The following is a 22,631-nucleotide window of genomic DNA, read 5'->3' as shown; positions in this document are numbered from 1 at the left end:
GAGCAAATTGCTCGGGACAAATGTATGACTATGAACTGATGAGACTAAACATGTAAATTCCTTTACATTGATGAACATGAATGAATGTTAAACTCAAATGTGTTGTTCTTTGTTTTTGTGCTGATGTTTGTATTTTCAATAAAATCCTCACATTTTAACAAGTTTGGTCCACATGCTCATTTGTGACGACACTTCAATATATTACCTGAACATTCAGTATTCTCACAGAGGATTTGAATGAGGAGATTGATATCAATGTGAACTCTGAGCAGAGTTAGCTCCCAGACAAGGTTAGCTTAGCTTAGCATGAACACTGAAGTTAGAGATTAAACAGAGAGCCAGTATCTCTGTTAAAGGAGCCTTCTGACAACTAAACAGCTGACTGACTGATGTCCTGTAACACTTCACCTGTGAGGAAGTCATAAGATACGTTTAGAAAGAAAGAGAAACAAACTGAGACTGAGAGACTCAGAGTGAGATACATGTTGAAACATGTTAATTCACAGCAGTGACAACAATAATAGAAATGACTTGTCAGTGCTGCACCGCAGGCTTGTTTTGTACGCAGGCAAATTAAAGATGACCATTCAAAGTTATTTTGTTTTTCTTGGTTAATTTTTCCAAAAAGCAAGCAAAGATCAATTGTTTCACATTTTACAGCAACTCTGCATTTATTCAGCCTTGTGTATAAACTGTTCACACATTCAGTGGCTTTAAAATATTGAGTAGCTCTTTATTCAGAGATGAGCGGCTGTATTATCCACTGTTTGTCTGCTTAATTATTCCAGAGTTTTAGGAAACATCCTTTAAATTTATTCCACGGTATTTTGCAGCAAAGGGTATCTGGTAAAGGATGAAGAAGACACATTCAAATGTTTATTTCTCCAGAACTGAGTTTCGTTCATAAGAAAAAGAAGAGAAGGAACTACGGTATTGTCCTTCATAAAGTTGAATTGCCATCAAATAATGTTTAACACCTCTATCTACATCTATGTATACCAATATACCTAAAAACTACATTATTTGAGAACAATAACTTACATTTATTTTGAGTTTAGCAAAGACCAAAGACCACAGGAAAACCTGAAGAACTTTTACTCCTGCCTAAACCTCTCATCCCCACTGGAGGAGCTAAAGACACACAGTGAGGGAAGGAAGGAGGCGCGTTATCCAAACAGAAAACACCTTTTTACACTGGGTTTCACCAACAAACACTAATATAATCTAAGATAAGAATTAAGAATAGAAATAGATTAGAATTAAGCAGAGCTCTGTTGCACCATTACAATTCATCTTTGCTTAGTAAAGCAAAGTTTATTTCTGTAAACCATAGAGAGTTTAATTGATGTAGTGCTACTTCCCAAATTTAAATAGATTAAAAAAATAATTAACTTGTGTACTGTTGGAATCTAGTAAGTAAAAAGGAGAGGAAAAGTTCAACTTCCAACCGCTCTATATTTAGTAATAAAATGTCACATTGTTCACTTGTTAGCTGAAAGAATGTGCTTGAAATACTTTAATTAAATTAGCTTTCCTTCATCTTTTCATACCACAGTAAAGTGATATTTCATACACTAATGTATATGATTACAGTAATAATAATGCAGATTTCTCTTCTGGATCTTCTGGACGGCCCTCTGGTTCGCGCCCATGACTGGGTCTGCAGGATGTACTGAATCAGAGCTCTTTACAGGGGAAAGAAAAAATGTGGGAATCATCCACCAACCTGCAGTCAGACAGACATCAAGTGTCGCTAACTAGAACTCAGAGATAAGACAAAACAAATTCTCCAGTCAGACCCAGTCTCTGACTCTGATTCTGTTCAGTCCTGTTTTTGTTTTTTGATCACCATATCTCTCTATAAAAGCAAGGAATCTCTGTCTCTGTGTGTGTGTGTGTTTAGCAAATATCTCTGCGGATCAGGATCAGACTGACCTGAGACTTTCAACATGGCTGCTGCGTGGTTCAAAGGTGTGCGACTTCGCATTTGTTTGGACTGCAATGACACTGTTAATAAATTATTTCATAAATGCTTTACAAATTCGCGAGCATTGTCCACCACAGCCACCACAGTCATGTGCGCACCAGAGCCAATCACTGCAGAGCCCAGCGCGACCCCCCCACCTTAAGAAACAAGTAGATTTATACCTGCAGCGGCGCGAGCTGGACCGGGATTTTGCTGGCGGTTCGGTCCCGTTCTGTTGTGGGTTACTGAGACTAAACGAGTCCGGACCGAGTCTGTTCGGGTCTGAGGAGATCCGGAGACACGCGGACAACAAAGTGGAATCGGAATCTGTGGATGTTTGTGTGTAGCTAGCTACTAGCTGCTTGCCAAACTACACGGCCCACCTTCCGAGGCGACGGACCGGACCCACCGGCACGTCCAAAACCGGACTTAGGGTAAATCATGCGCGCCACGTTTTTTACGTGAACATTGCCGTCACGTTTGCTTTGTGTCTGGTGCAGAAGAAACGGTAAAAACGGGCTTTTGTCACGAAAGTGTCCAAGCAGCATGTTTGGTTGTTGAGGAACAGGAAGTTGTGGGAGGGACCTAGGCGGATGATTGACATGCAACGACGGTCGGTGTATAGACAGCGATATTGAGAGTTGAGAGATTTGTGACATTTAGCGTGTTTGGAGTGTAAAGTTAGTGTGTTATGTAGTGTTTGGTGTAGTGTGTTTAGTGTGTAGTGGAGTCGGTTTTTTGTTTAATGAGTCAGAATAATGAGGAGACTGCTGAATGTGGAGCAGGCAGTGCAGCTCTTCATTCAGCAGGAAGGAGCTCAGGCAGACCTGAGCATTGCCTGAATTTAAATGTAAATAGTTTCATATAACTTGGTAAATGTTTTAAATGTATGCACATATTTAGCAAACAACAATTTATATTTGCGTTGTAAGTAATAAAACATGGTTTTGTAAACATATTTGTGGTTTTCACAGTAAAAAAATCTAACTTTTTCTACTCGGATTTTATGTTTTTTTTGTGTGTGATTTTAGGTCCATTGTGTTAATACAGTATGTCAAAATAAAAAAATAACTGTACAGTCACACATGTGAGGTTGCGCTGAAAATAATGACACCAAGTAAATAGCTTTTAAGGTGAAATATAATGGCAAAATCAAAAATAGTCAAAAACGGCGAATTATACCTTGGAATATCAGATTTCACCACAAACCTAAATATCCCTGACGTCCCACCTTCAAACACAGCCTCATTTGGCCATCCATGAAAAAGCTCCTTAACCTCCCACTTTTCTATAGGAACACATATTACGGGTAATGCACTAGTTTATATGAAAAACGAAGTGAGGAAGTTCACTGGAGAAGCTGACCTTGGGCTCTGTGGTCGGGTGTTTTTGAAGATAAGGGATTTTTCCAGTTGGTATTTATTTCTTGTTAATACGTTACGGTATGTGAGGGGTGTTGGTGAGGACTGGGTCACTTGGAGGCGGTCAGGACTATTTTTCTTCTCTGGACAGAAACTCTCCCTCCTCCCTCTGCCAGGACAAATAACAGGAAACAGCTGATCCAGCTCGGTCCTTCACTCCCTCGTCTTCATCAAATCAAGATGAGAACGTTATTGTTGTTGCTTCTCTTCTGTCACGTTTCATCACCAGGTAAGATCACATTTTAAACCTTTAAAGTCTTTAAACTTCACAGTCCACTCGACTCTTTCCTATGAGTTTAGTTTCACTTTCAGTGGAGCAGCAGAAACTCTACTTTGTGTTGGTCAGTGCAGAATGATGTGGGCCATCTTTTTTTCAGAACAAAGAAGGACTTACAAAAACTAAGAAGTAGCAAAATGGACAAACAGCAACAATTTATCTTTGTAACATTCTGCATCACAAAGACAATGAGAGCAAAACATCGCCTGTACAACATGAAACAACCAGAAGAGCTCATCAGCACATCGCCTCTACAGCACACTCAGAAACTGATAATGTTGGGCTTTGTAAACCCTGTGTGTCAAAATCGATTCTGAAATAGTTCCCCAAATGTGACAAGTAAAAATTTAAACTGTTTTGTTTGTAGTTGTTGCAGCAGGGACTGAACCTCAACCTTTGTTTGACCGCTGCTTTCAACACACTGCAAACACTTCTAATATTACATCGAGTAACGTCAGTATTTTGCTCACTGCTCCAGATTCGGAGCTCCAGCATGTATCCACAGTTTTCTCAAGTTCCAAGCACGGTGTCCTGGATGGAGCTCTTTTTGCACTTGCACAAACCTGCATGTCTGCTGCTGCCTCTCATGAAACTGTGCATATTGTTCACTGTATCAAAGAATGTGTTAATGTGCTGAGAGACGCCAAATTCAGTCTGTGAGAGTGACAGTGGACGTTCACAACTTGAGGAAAAGATTGTTTCAGAATCACATGCACACCTCCCTTGTTTCGTGACACAACGGAGACGCCGTCTAAACTAAATCCAACACACAGTGATGGATCAAGTTGCAGTGGTTCCATCACCTGTAATATCTGCTCTGAAATAATTGTATTCATAAACCCGATTGTCTGTTCTTTTATTTTCCCTGCATGAACATATCTCACACTAACAGCTATGAGTTCACGCTTTGACTCATCTTTATAAGACTAGCAGGAAGGGCCCTCAGATTTTGAGGTACCCGAGGTAGAACAAAACACCACAATGTTTTTTTAAATCTTCCCATTCATGAAATGGATTGTTGTGAACTTTCATTTTGGGGCAAAAGGATGAAATCAATGAATAAAATGATGCATTTCATAAACTCAGAAAGAGCAGATTGAGATCTCCCCTGAGGGTGCAAGGGGCATGTAATGCTGTCTTACTTTTCAAGGGAAGCTCAGATCCTGCTCAAATTTCATATGTGAGTAGTCAGGTATCTATTGCATATGTATCAACAAAAGTTGTGTTTATAGTTAATTTAATTTGTGTGCTGTAAACCATAAAAACAGTGATACAATAGGCAGAAATCATGAACATTTGTGAAATAACATTTAACTTTTTTATGTATTTAAAATTAAAGGGGTTTCAAGTAAAATTCCTTCTCAGTTAAGATTGTCTAGCCCTGCCTGAAAGAAATGTATTCATTCTTGAGTGTTTGTTGGGGGTATGGAGCCCACAGTAACCTCTGAAGGGCAATGTCGTTATGAGCAAAATAGATAACCATACTCAATTGCACTAAGAAATGTTTGGTTGTTTTTCCATGTGTCTCCCTCGACAATTTTGATGCTCACAAATGCCAAGCACATCTCTTCTAGAAGGTTGAGATGTGTATATTGCAGTACTTTCAACATTTTAAACCTGAGTATTATGAGTGGCAAGTTATAAGTTTTATCCAGGTAGAAGAGATTCTTTCTTCCGAACAGGGGAACTATGCAAAATACATGCCAGTGTACATAGCTGAAATGAAGAGAAAAGCCAACCAGATTCCTACAAATTCATGAAAGATGGAGGGTTTGTGGTGAAACGTTCAGCCAAGAAAAACTTTAACTGCGTAGCCACAGATCAAGCTCTTGAACAAACCATAAACAGGGAAGGAAAAAGTCAAGGGGGCATTGTTGGCTTCACTCTACGGGGAGCTTTGAAAAGGTGGCTCATGACAAGGCATGTCACCAGTGAGTACTTTGATGCTATGACAGAGCTCTGTGATGGAGCAGCACGTGCACCAAAATCCCACAAAGAGCACGGAGCCCGAATGGACAGGGATGAAAGGGACATTGTACAGATAATGGAGTTTATGCAAGACAGACAGAACCCCTTCTATTTGGAGAAAGTTCCTGCTGAGTTAATCAATATTGCAAGAAGGACAAGTGGCATCACAACAGGTTACAAAGTATCTCTCAAGCTTTCTGGAAGATGGGAAAAAAAGAGAAGTGCAGTTTTCATTGATGAATGCCTAAGGAGTGAAACACCCAAAAGTTTCTGGGACCCCGAGAAAAGACCAAAAATGGCAACCTTTACAGATATGAAAGCAAGCATCGCAAGCAGTAAATCTAAACAGCTTCACATGGATTCAGATGTTCTCTTCAGGAGGCTCCTGGCTGTTTCAAAACAAAGAGATGTGTCATTGGAAAGTCTGATGTCTCATGAATTGGCTGTTGTCCCACCATCTCTCTTCTATGATGATGGGGCGATGAGAAAATCCACAAAAGCAGACCTTGCAAAGAAGCTGGAGTCCGTAGTAGAAGTGATGCAGGAGCTGCCTGAAATTACAGAGAAATCTGCTTACATCATTGATGGCATGGCTATGCTACAAGGTCTCCACGATTCAGCCTTTGAGACTTTCAGTGACCTAGCAGACTGCATTCTGAAGAAGATATTGTCACTTCTAAATAGGAAACAAGAAGTAAAATGTGTGGTCATGGTATTTGACAGGTACGACAACCCACAGTCAATCAAAGACATGGAGAGGCAACGGAGAGGTGCAACTTATGGCAGACCTTCACATGTTATAACTGGGAATACTAAGGTTCCAAACTACAGGAATTACTTGAGAAGTAGTGGAAACAAGACTGCGCTGTGCATATTTGTGAGCAACTACATCATCACTGCAGCCTCACAGAGAATGCACTCTGATGACTCCATCATCTTGGCAGGTGGATTTGAGAAAGGTGAGGAGGTGAAAGCGTGTTTGCACAGCAGGTGTCAGCATTTTGACATCACTGGACAGTGATCAGGAGGCGGCTGACACAAGAATGGTGTTGCATGCCATACATCTTTCAGAATCATATTCTCGCATTATCGTTAGGTGTGATGACACGGATGTGGAAGTACTGCTGATTTACTATGCAAGCAAAGGAATGTTTGGCTTGTCCATAGTGTACATGCATGCAGGCCATGGAATGAGAGAGAGATATGTCCCCATCAACACCATATCTCAAAAACTTGGAAAAGACATGTCAAGCTGTCTTCCAGCATGTCACGCACTCACTGGCTGTGACACAACAAGCAGTTTATACAGGATAGGAAAGAATACAGCGTTTACCAAGCTAAAGACACAAGAAAGAAAAAAGAAAATGGACGGATGTGCACTATCTTGGATGAACTGAAGTTCATACTTGCATCAACTACAGATGCGGCCTCTGCAAATCTGCCGCCAACAGAGGATGCATTTGAACAACATGTACAAAGAGCAATGTACCAGACAGCAATATGGTGCCACAGTCACATCCCTAAACCGCTGTTATGGAGTCCTATTGGCAAGGGATAGATCGTCAGCAATGGAGCCATAAAACCAGTCCTGTTCACAAAACCCCCAGCGCCTACGGAGGTGAGAGACATTACCCATTTGTACTGCAAAGATCCCAACTGTGGAGAGAGTGGAAAGTGCCAGTGCCTCTCAGTTGGTCTTCCCTGTACAGAGCTCTGCACCTGCTGTGCAGAATGTCAAATGTGTCACCAAAAGTGTCTGATGAACCTGACATTTGACATACCAGTATTACCTTATCCATTCAGCACTTACATAAGCTGTATATGTCCACACACACACTTCTCTCAACTGTTTGACTGTTCACCTGTTCTTTGTTGTGCCTATGAAATTAAGTAAAAGCATTGTCAGTGGCACTATAAATATCAAATTAATTATTTTTACTGTTATTATTACACATTTAGACTTTTTCATTATACTTTTCCAGTCTTAAGCTTTTATTTACATTGAAGATACTGATTTAAATGTGTTATTGTTTCAATAAAATCGTTCTATTTAAAGCTTGTGTCTCTAGCGGCTTGTAATTTTAGATTTACTTGACTTCATGATGTTACACACATTCTGTCTACATGGTCATGTAGTACAATCACCAGTTTTTTTCTTCTCCAAGTATGATGACCATTAGAGTGACCATTCTTAACGTATAGGCTATTATAACACCCATCACTCACTCGGAATGACCTAATTTGGTTGTTTTTAGAGAAGAAGTTTGTCTAAAGATATCTTATTTACGATAAAACTGTATTAGGTTTCTCCATACAACCACTGGGTATTGTTCAACAACATCTTAGGGAATGCAGTAATAGTGTATTTGAAAGGAATTTATGATTTTCTGTTAAATGAGAGAAAAGAGTCCCACTTTCCTATTACCACAAAAATGCAATTTCCGCCTAAATTACAGCTATGTTTTCAGGTTCATTTTTCAGGATTTTTTTTAAGTGAATTAATTTCTGACTGACTGATGATGTAGGACAGACACCTGGGCCCGTGTTCACAAAGCCTTTTATCTTAACGTTAGGAGTACCCCTAAATCGGACTAAAAGTTTTTGTCATGACTGTAGATTCTTGTTCGTTGTGTTCTTGTGTCTGGTTTTTTCTTGTGGTTTCTTGTATTTGATTTCCATGTCTTTGTTTCTTGTCTTGTGTCTTTTGTTTTTCCATGCCCTCATGTGTCCTTTAAGTTCTCCTGTGTATTTTCCTATGTTCCCTCTGGCTCCCTCTGTCTATTGCTTTGTTCCCTTCATGTTCTCATGTGCTCCTCCCCTTCGTTATCTCACCTGTTGGTCCACCTCACCTGTTCCTCGTCTTGTCATCAGTGTCTGTGTATTTAGTCTCTGTGTTCCCTTCACTCCTTGTCTGGTCGTTGTATTTGTCAGCTTCTGTCTTTGTCCATGCTCCTGTCTGTTCCTTGTTCCCCCACGGTATGTGTTTTTGGAGTTTTGCATTTTGCATTTTTGATTTGAACTTTGCCTTTGATTTGTACTTTGTCTTGCTGTTTTTGTTGCTACTTTGTCTCTTGCACCCATTTTGTCTGCTTCTGTTTTTTGGATCCATCTTTAAAATAAAGCTTGCCTTTTGTTTCCCCTAGCCTTGCCTCTCGTGTGTAACTGCATTTGGGTCCACCTTCCCCTTTTCCATAGTCTTCCCTTTAACCCCCTGCGTGACAGTTTTTATGTAGGAGTCGTTTCTTAAAAGTAATTCACAAAGCCGCTGAGACCTAATTTTAGTTATGAAAACAGTGAACTCCTAAACTAGAAGTAACTCTCTGTTGCTATGGATTAGAGGTGGGAAAAAAAAATCGATATTGCAATATATTGTTGTGCTCTCTTTCGCAATAAATAATCGATACACCGACGGCAAATAACGATATTTTACACACATTATGGCTTTACCCTGTTGTCACCGTCAGTACTTAATCTCTCCTGTCCTGTTTGTGGCGGCGCGAATCCCGTAAATTAGGTTAAAGTAGGCGTAAGCAGCGGCTGGTGAAGAAGAGGAGTTAACAGAAGAAGAACAGATGCAAGAATGGCGGAAAATACGAATAACGAAAAACAAATCAAAGACCCACCCGCAAGTTTCCACTCTAAATGTGGACCCACTTCGGCGTCCGGCGTTATTGGATTGTTTCGGTTGATGGGGGACATTATTGCGTCTCTCACAAACTCAACCACAACTTCAATCCCTTTGCGGTCCATCCGACATCGTTTGAATAATTCCCGCCATTTAGTGTCTCCAAAACATTCGGCTGTGACCAGGTCTAAGTGAGTTAGGAGTCCTCCGGACAACTTCTAAGGTCTCCCAGACTTGGGTGCTACTTTTTAGGCCTAAAATGTTTTGTGAATAACTCTTTTTTTTTTTTTTCAAAAATTAGGAGTCCTGAAGTTACGATTGACGCGCCCATTATTTTTAGGAGTTGCTCCTAAATTCGCCTGTTAGGAGCTACTTTTAGCCTTAAGATTCTTTGTGAATACGGGCCCTGGTTCATAGCTCAAAATATTAATAGGAAAAGAGTGAGCATTCTTTTGGGTCCTTGGCTCATATTTGCACATTAACTTGAACTGTTTGAAAAAGTTTCCTTTATTGAGAGCGTCTGCATTTTCCCTGTGTCCACGTATGCGGATGAGTGATGATGAGTGTGTGTTCAGACTGAATGGAGGTTGTTTGTTCTGCACATTACATTTACAACTTTTGCATTTTGATCCTTCACAGCAAACACACACTTCATATCATGTTTATGTTTCCACTGAACATCATATTTATGATTTGTGTTATTTATCAGCTCTTTTGTTTGTCCTGCAGTGCTACACTCCCTGAAGCATTTCATGACTATATCAACTGGAATCCCAAACCTCCCAGAATTTGTGGCGACACTAGAAGTTGATGAACTTCTGATGGTGTACTGTGACAACAACAAAAGGCTGGATGTGAAACAGGACTGGGCAAAGAAATTCTTCATAGATCATCCTGAGCGGTTGGAGCGGTACAGACAACAGTGTTTCCACTTTTTGCCAAACTTCTTCAAATCTGACACTCACAGTTTGATGAGTCTCTACAACCAAAGTGGAGGTACAGTATGTAACATGTTATAGCCTGTTTAACTTTTTACTGTTCTGCATGTTAGTTGTAAAGTGACCCAGGGCCTCAAGATACCAATCAGTTCAAACTCTAACATCATTTTACACATAACCTGAAATAGAGATTCATGTAAAGTAAACCATCATATCAGTTTGTCTTCAGTGGTCCAGCCACTACCTGTCATTCATCATGTCAACATTAATCAGCTGATAGTTAGACTTGTTGCTGAAGCTGTTAAACACAAACTACTGATAACAATCTGATTCATGACCACACGACTAAAAAAACAGCAGTCATCACACAATATACAATGTTTTTAAGATCATCTTTACACTGAATGTTTCATCTGTGAATCAGTGTGAGTTACAGTCTCTGTCTCTGTCTCAGGTGTCCATGTTTTACAAGAGGTGAATGGCGTTGAGTGGGATGATGAGACTGAAGAGGTCAAAGGTTTCTCTCAGTTTGGTTATGATGGAGAAGATCTCCTGGAATTGGATCCAAAGACATCTACATGGATCGCTCTAAGACCTGAGGCTGTGATCGCCAAACCGATATGGGAAGATGATAAAGAATTAGGAAAAGAATTTAAGATTTTTTTGACTCAGATTTTTCCTGAACAACTGAAGCAGTATGTGAAGTATGGGAGGAGCGTTCTGCTGAGAACAGGTAGGATCACCTGACCTGATGTAGTTTATTAGACACAGTGATCTTCATATAGGCTGCTCAGACTGAACTGTCATTGTATTATTAATCCAACCTGTCTGACATCAGCTTTTTTGTAGTGGTTACATTTGTTTTAGTCCTGACCAATCACAGACATCTCTGGGTGACATCACTCACCATCAAAGCTCAGACTGTGATGTCACAGTTAGTTTAAGGAAAGTGATTTTACAGTTTCAGTGTTTCACAATAGAAATAGTTCCACTGAACATTGACACTGTGATTGACGACCTGACTGTGAATCATAAGAACAGAATATCTCTCTCTTTCCTCTCCAGAGCTTCCCTCAGTGTCTCTCCTCCAGAAGACTCCCTCCTCTCCAGTCAGCTGCCTCGCTACAGGTTTCTACCCTCACAGAGCCTCACTCGTCTGGAGGAAAGATGGAGAGGAGCTTCATGAGGAGGTGGACCACGGAGAGATCCTCCCCAACCACGATGGAACCTTCCAGATGAGTGTTGACCTGCACCTTTCATCAGTCACACCTGAAGACTGGACGAGGTACGACTGTGTGTTTCAGCTCTCTGGTGTGAACGAGGACATCATCACCAAACTGGAGAAAGATCAGATCAGAACCAACGAAGGTAAGCGTGAGATCAGAGGGTGCTGAAGGGGAGTGCATGGGAACAACAACAAGAACAGTAATAATAAACTATTATTGTATTCAACAGTGAAGTCCAGTAACATGACCGTCCCCGTCACTGCTGCAGTGGTTGTTCTTGCTCTCATTCTCATCGGTGCTGCTGGATTAATCGTTTACAAAAGGAAGAAAGGTGAGAGAGAAAAAGGAAAGATTTCACTCTTTGAGTTGATTTCGTTTATTTAGGTTCCTAAATTAAGGCTAAAATATCAGAGAAAGTAAATACAGTCAGCCCTAAACAGACTGAGTATAAACAGATACTCAGTCTGAGTGAGTAGAAGAGAGGAATAAAGTGACTAAAGATAATCTGGCATTTACAACTGTGACTGAAATTATTTGTCTTGTTCTGATTTCAGCCATCAGCCCTCCATCTTGTAAGTAAAACTTACTTTGGTTCTATTTCAGCTGATCTGACTCACACTTCATGTTTTACATTAAAACATGTTTCACATTATTGTGCAAATGAACCATTTCAACACTGCTCCTGTATTTATTGTTCATAAAAGTTCAATCCAGGATGTTTGTTTCTGACCTGCAGCTCCTGACAACAGCACAGAGCTCTCTGAGCAGCTGAATCCAGAGACCTGAATGACAAACACACTCAGTGACTCTCCTGGTGACACTTTATTTAGCTTTGATAAGTTAAAAGACACTAAAAAAGTAAAAGATGGCTTCTTGCATTGTAAGTAATGTTATATAAAGAGGACTGATTGAAAAGGTGGGACTGTTCTATGTTCTATGACTCTGATTGTTTTATAGATTTTTCTGTCGAATTCATACTCAAAACAATCAGGAGAGAGCGCGTGACCAGATTTTAGTTACAAACTATTCTAACTTTACAACTTGTACATTGATCAGTTTATAGAAAACATGTAGGCCTATAGTAATTTTGTAGAAGACAATAAGCGGTGGTGACGTTTAAAGGCCCCCACACACCGCCCAGACGTCCAACTGCCTTATCCGACCACTCTCCGACCACTCCGTTGCCTCTTGTCTGACCCGTTCGGCAGAAAAGTTGCATTGAACACACCGCTTCGACGTACTGCCTACGCCACAGTAGCGTGTACGTTCTGCGCTTGCGCAGGATGCAATAAGCGGGTGGCGCTTGTGTTGTGAGTTGTAAACGAGAACCTTATGCACGCAACTGTCTTTACTTTCGATCAAAACGAAACTTAACTATTTCCGATAAACAGCTGCATACTAAACATGCAGCGAGGCATTACCAGACGAACAAGAATTAATTCGTCCTGAACGGACATAACTAGTCTGGTGCCACTACTGCAAAACATGACAACGGGGAATGACGGAACGGAGTGCATAGAAAAACAAAGCGCACACAGTATTCCGTCCCTCCCACACCGCGCTGATTCGCCAGCACACCGCCAATCAGAACAGCCATTCAGCTGGCACACAACCAATCAGAGGATCCAATGGCTCAGACGTCCGACGGCCCTCCTCCTCAGACTTCGCATGCTCAGTCGGATCCGACAACGTCCGCGCGGCTCCGAAAGCTTCCGACGCAGCTGAACACACCAAACATGTGTTCCCGACCTCGTCCGAGTCTCTCCAAACGCTTCAGACGTCCAACGGTTGGGCTGGTGTGTTCCTGTCTTAAGTCATGTGACCGTGATATCGTCTGTTTACAGCCTAACATTAGATTTTCACTAATCGAGATTTAATTTACACTTCAAAAGTTGTGTTCATCTGTGAAGATTATATTGAAACATGTAAGAATGATAAACTTGTGTTTGTCACAGAGGTTAATTTCCGCAATATTCAGAGATCTAATTTAAAAAGTCTATGTTACGGCCTCCTCTGTTATCTATGTGTATGTGTGTCTGTGTTGTGCAGCTGTGTCATGCTAAGCAGGATGTGCGATCCCTTGCTGAGGATTGGCTGGCGTGAGACCTGCCAACTTCATGGTTCCGCCAGTGATCTGATTGGTGCGGCGTCTGGCAATCTTCTGCAACGGCGCATTCCAGGGTTTTAGATAGGAATGAAACAAGAGATATAGGTCTGTAGTTTTGGATGTCAGCTGAATGTAGGGTGAGTGAATTTACTGTAGCTGTCTTGAAAGGAGCTGGAATAAGGTCTGAAGTGAGGGAGGAGTTGATCAGGGTGGTGAGGAATGGCAAGATGTCTTGTGATGTCTTAGAGAAGGGAGGAGGGAGATGTATATCGACAAATGTATGACTATGAACTTATGAAACTAAACATGTAAATTCCTTTACACTTATGAACATGAATGAATGTTAAACTCAAATGTGGTGTTCTTTGTTTTTGTGCTGATGTTTGTCTTAATAAAATCCTCACATTTTAAAAAGTTTGGTCCACATGCTCATTTGTGACGTCACTTCAATATATTACCTGAACATTCAGAGGATTTGAATAAGGAGATTGATATCAATGTGAACTCTGAACAGAGTTAGCTCCAAGACAAGGTTAGCTTAGCTTAGCATGAACACATGAGCTGAGGTTTACACAAATTAAATGTACGAGCAACATACAACAATAGTAGAAATTACATAAAAACAGAGGTACCCTGAGAGAAGATTATTAAATGTCCCTATATAACTGCACTGTCTTTCTATAGAAAGAGTCTTTTTGTAGTGCTAATTTGTTTATATGGGTTTATTACATTTACTTCAGTTGGTAAAGTGTTCTGATGTGGGCCTATAAATGTATTGCTGCTGTTAATATTTGTATGGTTAATGTGGCGAATGGCCCCAAAATGTCCTATGACTTGGAAGACCTTTGAACGCCTCATGTTTCTGTTCTTTGGATTCTCATTTGTTTGGGCAGGTGTCAATCATTTTGTCTGAGGATTAACCTGTCGGATTGTTAGAGGGGCGGGACTAGAGGGAAAGCCCGGGAAATGAGGAAAGAAAGAGCTGCGGAGAGAAGCGGAAAGACATTAAGTCCAAGAAAACTTTAAAATAACTTTATGGAAAAGTAGTATTCACCGTTATCAACCGGAAGTTTGTGCGAGTGTTTGATTATTTTGTTAAAAGTGTAACCGAGCGTGTTTTAGAAGTGAGGGCTCATTACTGGCGCTAACTGAAGACAAGATGGGACTGTTGCTAACAGTTAGCATCGCTAACTGCTAATCAGGAGACGAGGTTGGACGTTGACACGGCTGCTGCAGAACGGAGGAGTCGGTGACGGACCGAGCCTCGGGACAGAACCGAACCTCAGAACGGGTCTCTGATCAAGTCGCTGCCTCTGGGAAGAGGTTTTGGAGGAAACTGATGGATCTTTTTCCGTGGTTCGGGTGAGTATCCTGACATTCAGGATCAACGGTTATTTCTACATGAGCTCAGGCATGCGCACCATCACTGGTACCAACTGAACCAGTACAAAAACCCGGAGTATTACTATTGTGAAGGTTTCTAATGTGTTTGTATTTCTGTTATGAGGTGATTCGAAACAAAGGAGAAAGATGTGATCCACAAGGTTTAGACATTAAAACTGTTTCTTATTGCTAAATCCTTGTTTGAAGGTGTTTTTCAAGCTGATGTTGTTTATATTGAATTAAAGCTAAAGTTACAGTTAAAGTAAACTGCGTGGGAAAGTTAATGCTTAATAACAGTATAGTTGCAATTAATAAACTAACCAGGCCTCTCTGCAATTTAGCCAGAGTCATTTTCAACGTGTGTTAATTATTGTAAAACATCCCAAATTATACATTTTAGTAGCTCTCACCAATTGGCTCCCATGCAGTCTGATACATAATAGAGGTATTCATGAAAATCATAAATCAGAGTTGAGTGAGAGAGTTACAATAGATATTGTACCAAAAGAGAGAGAACCATTTTTGAACACATTTTTTAAAAAGATAATCATCTCAGGTGTGTTTAGACTCTCTGAGACCGCTCCTCTTTATGAAACGCTCTCTAAACACAATACTTTCCAAAAAGTAAAGAATATAATATCAATTCAAAAAAAGGCAGTGAGTTGCTGTAGGTGTGTGATGCTTTTAAGACAAGAGCTGTGTTAAAATATGTTCAGGAGAGTTTATCAAAGTGAAGTCCATCTGTGTTAGAATATAAGTTGATATATCCAATGTAAAGTTTGTCTGGACTTCACAGTGAAAAACAGTTTACACAGTTTGACACTGGTCCAGTGTTAAAGTCCTCCACAGCCACTGAAACAGATATACATTGTGTTTTGATCCTGTACCTGTCAAAGACAAGGCCGGGCCAGTCCAAACCGGCACTGATGCTTCTCTGTTTCACTGTTCAGCTGTTTGATGTTATGAAACTCTGTCAGCATAAAGTGAAACATGGGACTGTTCACTGTGGAGTGAGGCAGATTTTGAATGCACACAGGTAACAAAATGTCAGGTAATATAAAAGAAGATAAAATAAACCTTTATTTCTTTTGCATTTTAAAGAAATACCAATTTCCATTCTGAGCTCACTCAGTGAATTCAGCTGATCTCATGCTACAACTGAAGGATGGCGTAATAAAGACAAAGTTCAGACACACATGTACATTAAATGTGTTAAGTTATCCTTCATGAAGTTGAATTGCAGTCAAATAATGTTAAACACCTCTATCTATATCTATCTACACCTCTATATCTGAAAATACTTTGAGTACAAGAACTTCAGTTTATTTTGAGTTTAACAAAGACCAAAGACCACAGGAAAACCTGTTGAAGAACTTTTACTCCTGTCTAAACCTCTCATCCCCACTGGAGGGAGCTAAAGACACAGTGATGGAAGGAAGGAGGCTGTTATCCAAACAGAAAACACCTCCTCCCTTTATTCACACCGTGAAGACTCAACTGACTCAACTCAGCTGTTACGTGGATGAAACTTACTTCTCATCAAAACATGAAGATTTTCATTTTCTTGCTTCTCTCGAGCCACTTTGCAGTTTCAGGTAAGATAACGTTCCTTGAATTACTTCCTGAAAGCAGTTCATGAAACACAGAACAGTTCAGCAGTAAACTAGTGACCTGAAGATGGAGGCTGCCTGTATTTATATTTCAGATCAACCAGTCTGTCCAGCTCAGGGCTCAGGTAATATGAAAATGAATTAGGATGTTCCTCTATAGTTCCTAAATAACTTTGATTTGTGTTTAATTTTGGAACAAGCACAGATCAAAGTCTATTGTCAGGAACATACTGTAGTCCTGAAGCCTGAATTACTGTGCTGTGTTACTGGAGGCTGTATGTTGTAAGCGTGGGGTGAAACATAGGAGACAGAGGACTTCAGACATCATACCAACATTTTACTACCGTTTTTAATATCTGTATAGAATATGTCAAAGACAGGAAGACACTCTCTTTTTTTTACTTTCACTTTGTCTCTGTCGCTTCCTCTTTTTCCCCCTCCAGCTTCCTCACTCTTTCAGCGGGTTAAAAACAAATTACGTCCTCATATGTTTCTAGAATTATCTAGAAAGTCAAACTCCATGTAAACAGACGGGCAGGCAGGAGCAACATAGCTGCCACACAGTACACAGGCATCCACTGTTTCCAGCCTGTTAGGTGGTTCAAGTAGATGTTGACTGATGTTGTTGTTACACAGAGTTCTTTGTTGTTTTATCGAGTACAAGAAGAAAAAACGCTTCTTTATGATGAGGCAGTTATAGAAGATGATTAACTTTATTGCTTTATTAGAGACAAACCACAGTTCATTTTATAACTTTCAGACTCAGTGTGTGTCTTCTAACAGTAGACTCACTTCACTTCACCAACACATGTTGGCGGTGGTCTCTGGTTTGTGACCTCTGTGTGTCTCTCAAGGATGGTAGTGCTGGGTGATATCACCTTAAAATAATGCCACAGTATTTGTAAGCTGTTTTACTACATACAAATATATATCATGATATTTTAAAAAATTTCCTCAAAACACATTAATGCTAGAACTGGATAACAAATTAAAGTATCACACTATATTTAACTAAATAAATTGGTATCAATATTGCACACAAATACAAAATAAACACAATGAGATTCCTGATCAGTAATCATCAGTAATGTGGATATAACAAATGGAAGTATCAGAACAAGTGCAACAGTCTGGTAAGTTTAGAAAATGGCATCAAGTAATGTCGCCTTTAAAACCAGGAAAAGACAACACTTATATTATGATATAACAATATCCACAATCTAAAATGACATATAGTCTCTTATCATAGTAACAGTATGATATTAATATATTACAGCCATAAAGGATGCTCATGTTCATATTAGAAGGGGACCTGATAGTTAAAGTACTTTGAGTGTAACTTCTCTTTAAAGTCTGTCCAAACATCAAAATGCTTCTCAGTAGTTGGTGGGCCGTACTGGAACCCTGTAATTATAGAATAGGTAATAGATGAGTTACATAAGATGATTCATGCTGTAGATGGCAGGCCTTAACCTAAAGTGTTACCATGACATCATATTTATGATGAGTGTGATGATGATTATGTGTTTATTTATACTGAATGTATAAATCTCTTCTGTCCTGCAGTGAAACACTCCCTGAAGTTTATCACAACTGTATCTTCTGGACTCCCAGACTTCCCAGAGTACGTTGCAGCTGCAGTGGTTGATGATAATCTGGTGGGCTACTGTGACGGCAGCAAAAAGATAATTGATCTAAAACAGGACTGGGTGAATAAAGTATTGGAAAATGATCCTCACCAGTTGAAGTATTACAAAAGAGCATGTTTTGAGTGGGTGCCAACTTTGTTCAAAGCCACAATCAATAGTTTGAAACAGCGCTTCAACCAAAGTGGAGGTACAGTATGTACTGTGTTATATTTCACCTTTTACTTCATGAACTATTATTTATGATTATAAAAATAAGTTAGTAGGATTTGTATTAGAAATATTGGAATTGATTTTATCAGCCTCCCTGGGCTGAAAGCAAGTTTCCATCATGCACAGTAAAAAAGTCTGAATACTTTATTGACTAATACTGCTTCAGGTGATGTCTTGACCACAGAACATCTGATTTATTGAGTTGGGAATGCTTGATGAGATGGATGGATGACAGGATGGATGATTTCTGTACAACAGCAAATATAAATCAGTATATTTGCATACATGCCAAAACTGAGTAACAGAAAAAGTGCATGAGAACAAAGGTAGCTTACAATATTAATGAACCCATGAAGGATGAGTCTTCGGTAATCCTTCACTGTGATTCTGTTATTCAAAACAAAAAGTAAATGCAGAACAACAATACACAATGATTGTGAATCTAGATATACTCCATGAGCCATATTTACAGGGTTAAACTTAACACAGGAGAGAAAGTAGGAATCGAACAATCGTAGGCTCTCTGCATCTGCCGTGTGTTTGGCTTGCAAATGATATTTGAGACTCGACGTACTTCAGTGGTAACTCATTTCATGTCGACAGTACGTGCAGATAACTTTTGTCCTATCGACCGAACCATCTGGCAGTGTTTTGAAAGTTAATTTTCCGTTCATAAGTCCTTTCTCCATTTCCTTTCACTTTCGCTTGTCATTCCACCGTGTTTTTCCCGAACGCCAACCCTGCTTCTTCTTCTTCTGATTCCCTTTCTTATTCTTCTGCCACCCTCTGGATCAAGACTACAGGTGCCACCGACAGCCGTAAATCAAACAATGCGCGTTTCTTTGTTTTAAAAATACCGAGTGTTAATCGCGCTCTAAAAAAATTAACAGCGTTAAGAGGATGTTGCGTTATTAAAGGTCCCATATCATAAAAAACACATTTTCTCTGCTCTCTAGATATATATGCTGGTCTTCCCTGAGCCTGCCAACTCCAAGAATGAGGAAAACAAGTGATTCCTGCATGGTCTCTGCAGCCTACCCACTGGTTAAACAGCGCTCCTACAGGCTGTTCAGATTCTGCTCCTTTCGTTATGTAACGAAAGGAGTCATTATCATAGGCCGGCCTCCACTGCGCGATGATAGGAGATATCCGAGAGGGGGGCGTTCATCCCCGAGGTGAAGTTCGGTGTGTCCAGCGGAGAGACAGCAGTGTTTCAAAACGTTGTCGCTCAGAGCTAGACACGCAAATTGCTCTCTTGTTGGTTGTAATGATCAACATAGGTGCCTATATTCTGTCCAAGCTACAGAACAACAGAAGAGACCGTGGTTGCGTTTCATTTTTAACGACAACGTGCCGTCTGCGGTTCGTGTTAGCTTGTATGTGTGTGCTAACCCGTCACATCGGACTGCTTCAGTAACGAGGGTCAGCACAAAGCTGGCTTTGCCTCGACACTGATCCTCATAAAAGGATCAGTCCCAACCATACCGGACCCAGCAACTGCAACCGAGCCACCGAAAAGTGTTGCCGCGGTTTGATAGTATTTACAGTTGCCGACGAGTATGGTGAAGTCAGCTGGAAACTGGCTAACTAGTTAGCTACACTTCGGTCCGCTATGCAATGGTGTTTGAAGCGAGTTTGATGTTAATAATATTACGACGGAGCTTGGTTGTCACAGTAAAAAGTCTGGAAACGTGTGCAGACTGGAGACAGAGACGATGCGAACAGTGTCCAATAGTTTGGAGACTGTGTTGGAGACAAACACAGCTTTCGCTGAGTGTTAGCCATTAGCTACACTGTAGTAACTGTAAAAACACATACAAACAAACTAACATTATTCAGCCAAAATAACCATTCTGAAACGTCCTGCTGCAGTCGCAAAGTCTGTGCTACTTCCGGAGCCTCTCCTTGTGGGTCCAATACTGGGTCAAACTGGTTCGGTTGAACGAAAAAATCTCCGCGAGCCATAGTGTTACATCCACCGTAAACATTAGCGCATGCTACCGTTAGCATAAGGGGCTTCCTCTCCCTGAGAGTGATGTAGCAGGCAAGGCTCCCCAAGTAGGCGTTGACAGACGCAGCTCATTAGCATTTAAAGGTGCAGGCACAGAAACAGAGTGCTCTGAATAGAGCTCAGCAGAGCGACTTTTAGACAGCTGGAGTTCAGGACCACGGATGTGTTTGGGGCAATACATATCGAATACAGAGTTGTTGGACCTCTGACAGCTGTGTGAAATTGATGAAAAACATTATAATATGGGACCTTTAACGTGTTATTATTAAGTTAACTTTGACAGCCCTGATTTAAACATCACTTAAAGGATAAACAATACGTCATCTGGATACATGTACACTTAACTTAAAGGAAAGAACAACAACAGTGTATCAGGAACAAATTGGCAGAATAAGTTCAAACAAACTAACATGAGGCAGCTTGGTCTCACACAGAGACACATACAGGACACACCCAGCATATATGTCCTCCTCTTACTAAACTCCTTCCTGCACACAGGTAGGTGAATCTCTTCTCCAGTCAAAGCCTCACAGAACTGACGCTCGACTTGACATTTTTTAATACACAGAATATAACTATTATAGTACAAAACTAGAGAAAACTGTTTTTGTGTTAGTCCCCACTGTAATAGTTTGGACTCAAACCAGTGATGCTGCAACTGTTTATTGTTGGCATGTTAAACCTTAAAGTGATGAGCTGAGGTGTTTCTTCCTCTGTCTCTGTCTCAGGTGTTCACATTTTACAGAGGATAAGTGGCTGTGAGTGGGATGATGAGACCGGAGAGATTCTTGGATTTAATCAGTTTGGTTATGATGGAGAAGACTTCATATCATTGGACCTGAAGACAGAGACATGGATCGCTCCAAAACAACAGGCTGTCCTCACCAAACTGAAATGGGATGCTGACAAAGCTAAAATGAAGTATAATCAGAATGACCTCACAGTGATTTTCCCTAAGTGGCTGAAGTTGTATTTGGACTATGGGAGGAGCTCTCTGCTGAGAACAGGTAGAATCACCTGACCTGATGTAGTTTAATGGACACAATCATGTTCATACAGTCTGCTCAGACTGAACTGCTGTTGTGTTTTCACTCCAGTCAGTCTGACATTACATTGTTGTCTCTGTTTATATTCTGTAGCTGTAAGATTCGATGTTGTCCTAACCAATCAGTAGACACTGACATTTTGGCTGTTCTGAAATTTCTTTCCATCGATGCTCAGACTGTGATAGCACACTAGTACACTCAGCAGGAGTTAAGTAAGTTTAATGTCTCAGTGTTTCAAACTAGAAATATTTTTGTTGATCTCTGTCCAGAGCTTCCCTCAGTGTCTCTCCTCCAGAAGACTCCCTCCTCTCCAGTCAGCTGCCTCGCTACAGGTTTCTACCCTCACAGAGCCTCACTCGTCTGGAGGAAAGATGGAGAGGAGCTTCATGAGGAGGTGGACCACGGAGAGATCCTCCCCAACCACGATGGAACCTTCCAGATGAGTGTTGACCTGAACCTTTCATCAGTCACACCTGAAGACTGGACGAGGTACAACTGTGTGTTTCAGCTCTCTGGTGTGAAGGAGGACATCATCACCAAACTGGAGAAAGATCGGATCAGGACCAACGAAGGGAAGGGTGAGAACATCTTGAAACAGTAATAATAATCTAATTCAGTGTTTTAATTTGTTCTAACCTGCTTCATCTGCACCAGTCTTAATTTATTGTATTCAACAGTGAAGCCCAGTAACATGACCGTCCTCATCACTGCTGCAGTGGTTGTTCTTGCTCTCATATTCATCGGTGCTGCTGGATTCATCGTTTACAAAAAGATGAAAGGTGAGAGAGAAAAAGGAAAGATTTCACTATTTTAATTTGTGTTTTTCTTTTATTCAGGTTGCAGAATGAAAACAAGCATCAGAGAAAGTAAATACAGTCAGCACTAAACAGACTGAGTATAAACAGATACTCAGTCTGAGTGAGTAGAAGAGAAGAATAAAGTGACTAAAGATAATCTGGCATTTACAACTGTGACTGAAATTATTTGTCTTGTTCTGATTTCAGCCATCAGCCCTCCATCTTGTAAGTAAAACTTACTTTGGTTCTATTTCAGCTGATCTGACTCACACTTCATGTTTTAGATTAAAACATGTTTCACATTATTGTGCAGATGAACCTTTTCAACACGGTTTCCTGTATTTATTGTTTATAAAAGTTCAATCCAGGATGTTTGTTTCTGACCTGCAGCTCCTGA

The 22,631-nt window shown here is 40.4% G+C and overlaps 2 protein-coding genes across 2 annotated transcripts; both read left to right on the top strand.

The window, feature by feature from the left end:
• Nucleotides 1-3,562: 3,562 nt before the first annotated feature.
• Nucleotides 3,563-22,203, top strand: LOC115578596 (class I histocompatibility antigen, F10 alpha chain-like; the record flags this gene model as incomplete). The annotated part of the gene is made up of 5 exons (XM_030411641.1): nucleotides 3,563-3,616; nucleotides 9,987-10,253; nucleotides 10,650-10,928; nucleotides 11,261-11,563; nucleotides 22,115-22,203. Coding segments are annotated over exons 1-5 (987 nt in total), but the record flags the coding sequence as incomplete, so codon positions are not given.
• Nucleotides 16,386-21,746, top strand: LOC115578602 (major histocompatibility complex class I-related gene protein-like). Its single transcript, XM_030411648.1, has 3 exons — nucleotides 16,386-16,506; nucleotides 18,088-18,357; nucleotides 21,120-21,746. Exons 1-3 carry the CDS (start codon nucleotides 16,434-16,436, stop codon nucleotides 21,410-21,412), a joined length of 636 nt encoding a protein of 211 aa, XP_030267508.1. The 5' UTR covers nucleotides 16,386-16,433; the 3' UTR covers nucleotides 21,413-21,746.
• Nucleotides 22,204-22,631: the final 428 nt, after the last annotated feature.

This window comes from Sparus aurata, chromosome 3 (genome assembly GCF_900880675.1).
Source record: "Sparus aurata chromosome 3, fSpaAur1.1, whole genome shotgun sequence".
Classification (NCBI taxonomy): domain Eukaryota; kingdom Metazoa; phylum Chordata; class Actinopteri; order Spariformes; family Sparidae; genus Sparus; species Sparus aurata.
This window is presented reverse-complemented; position numbering and strand designations above follow the sequence as displayed.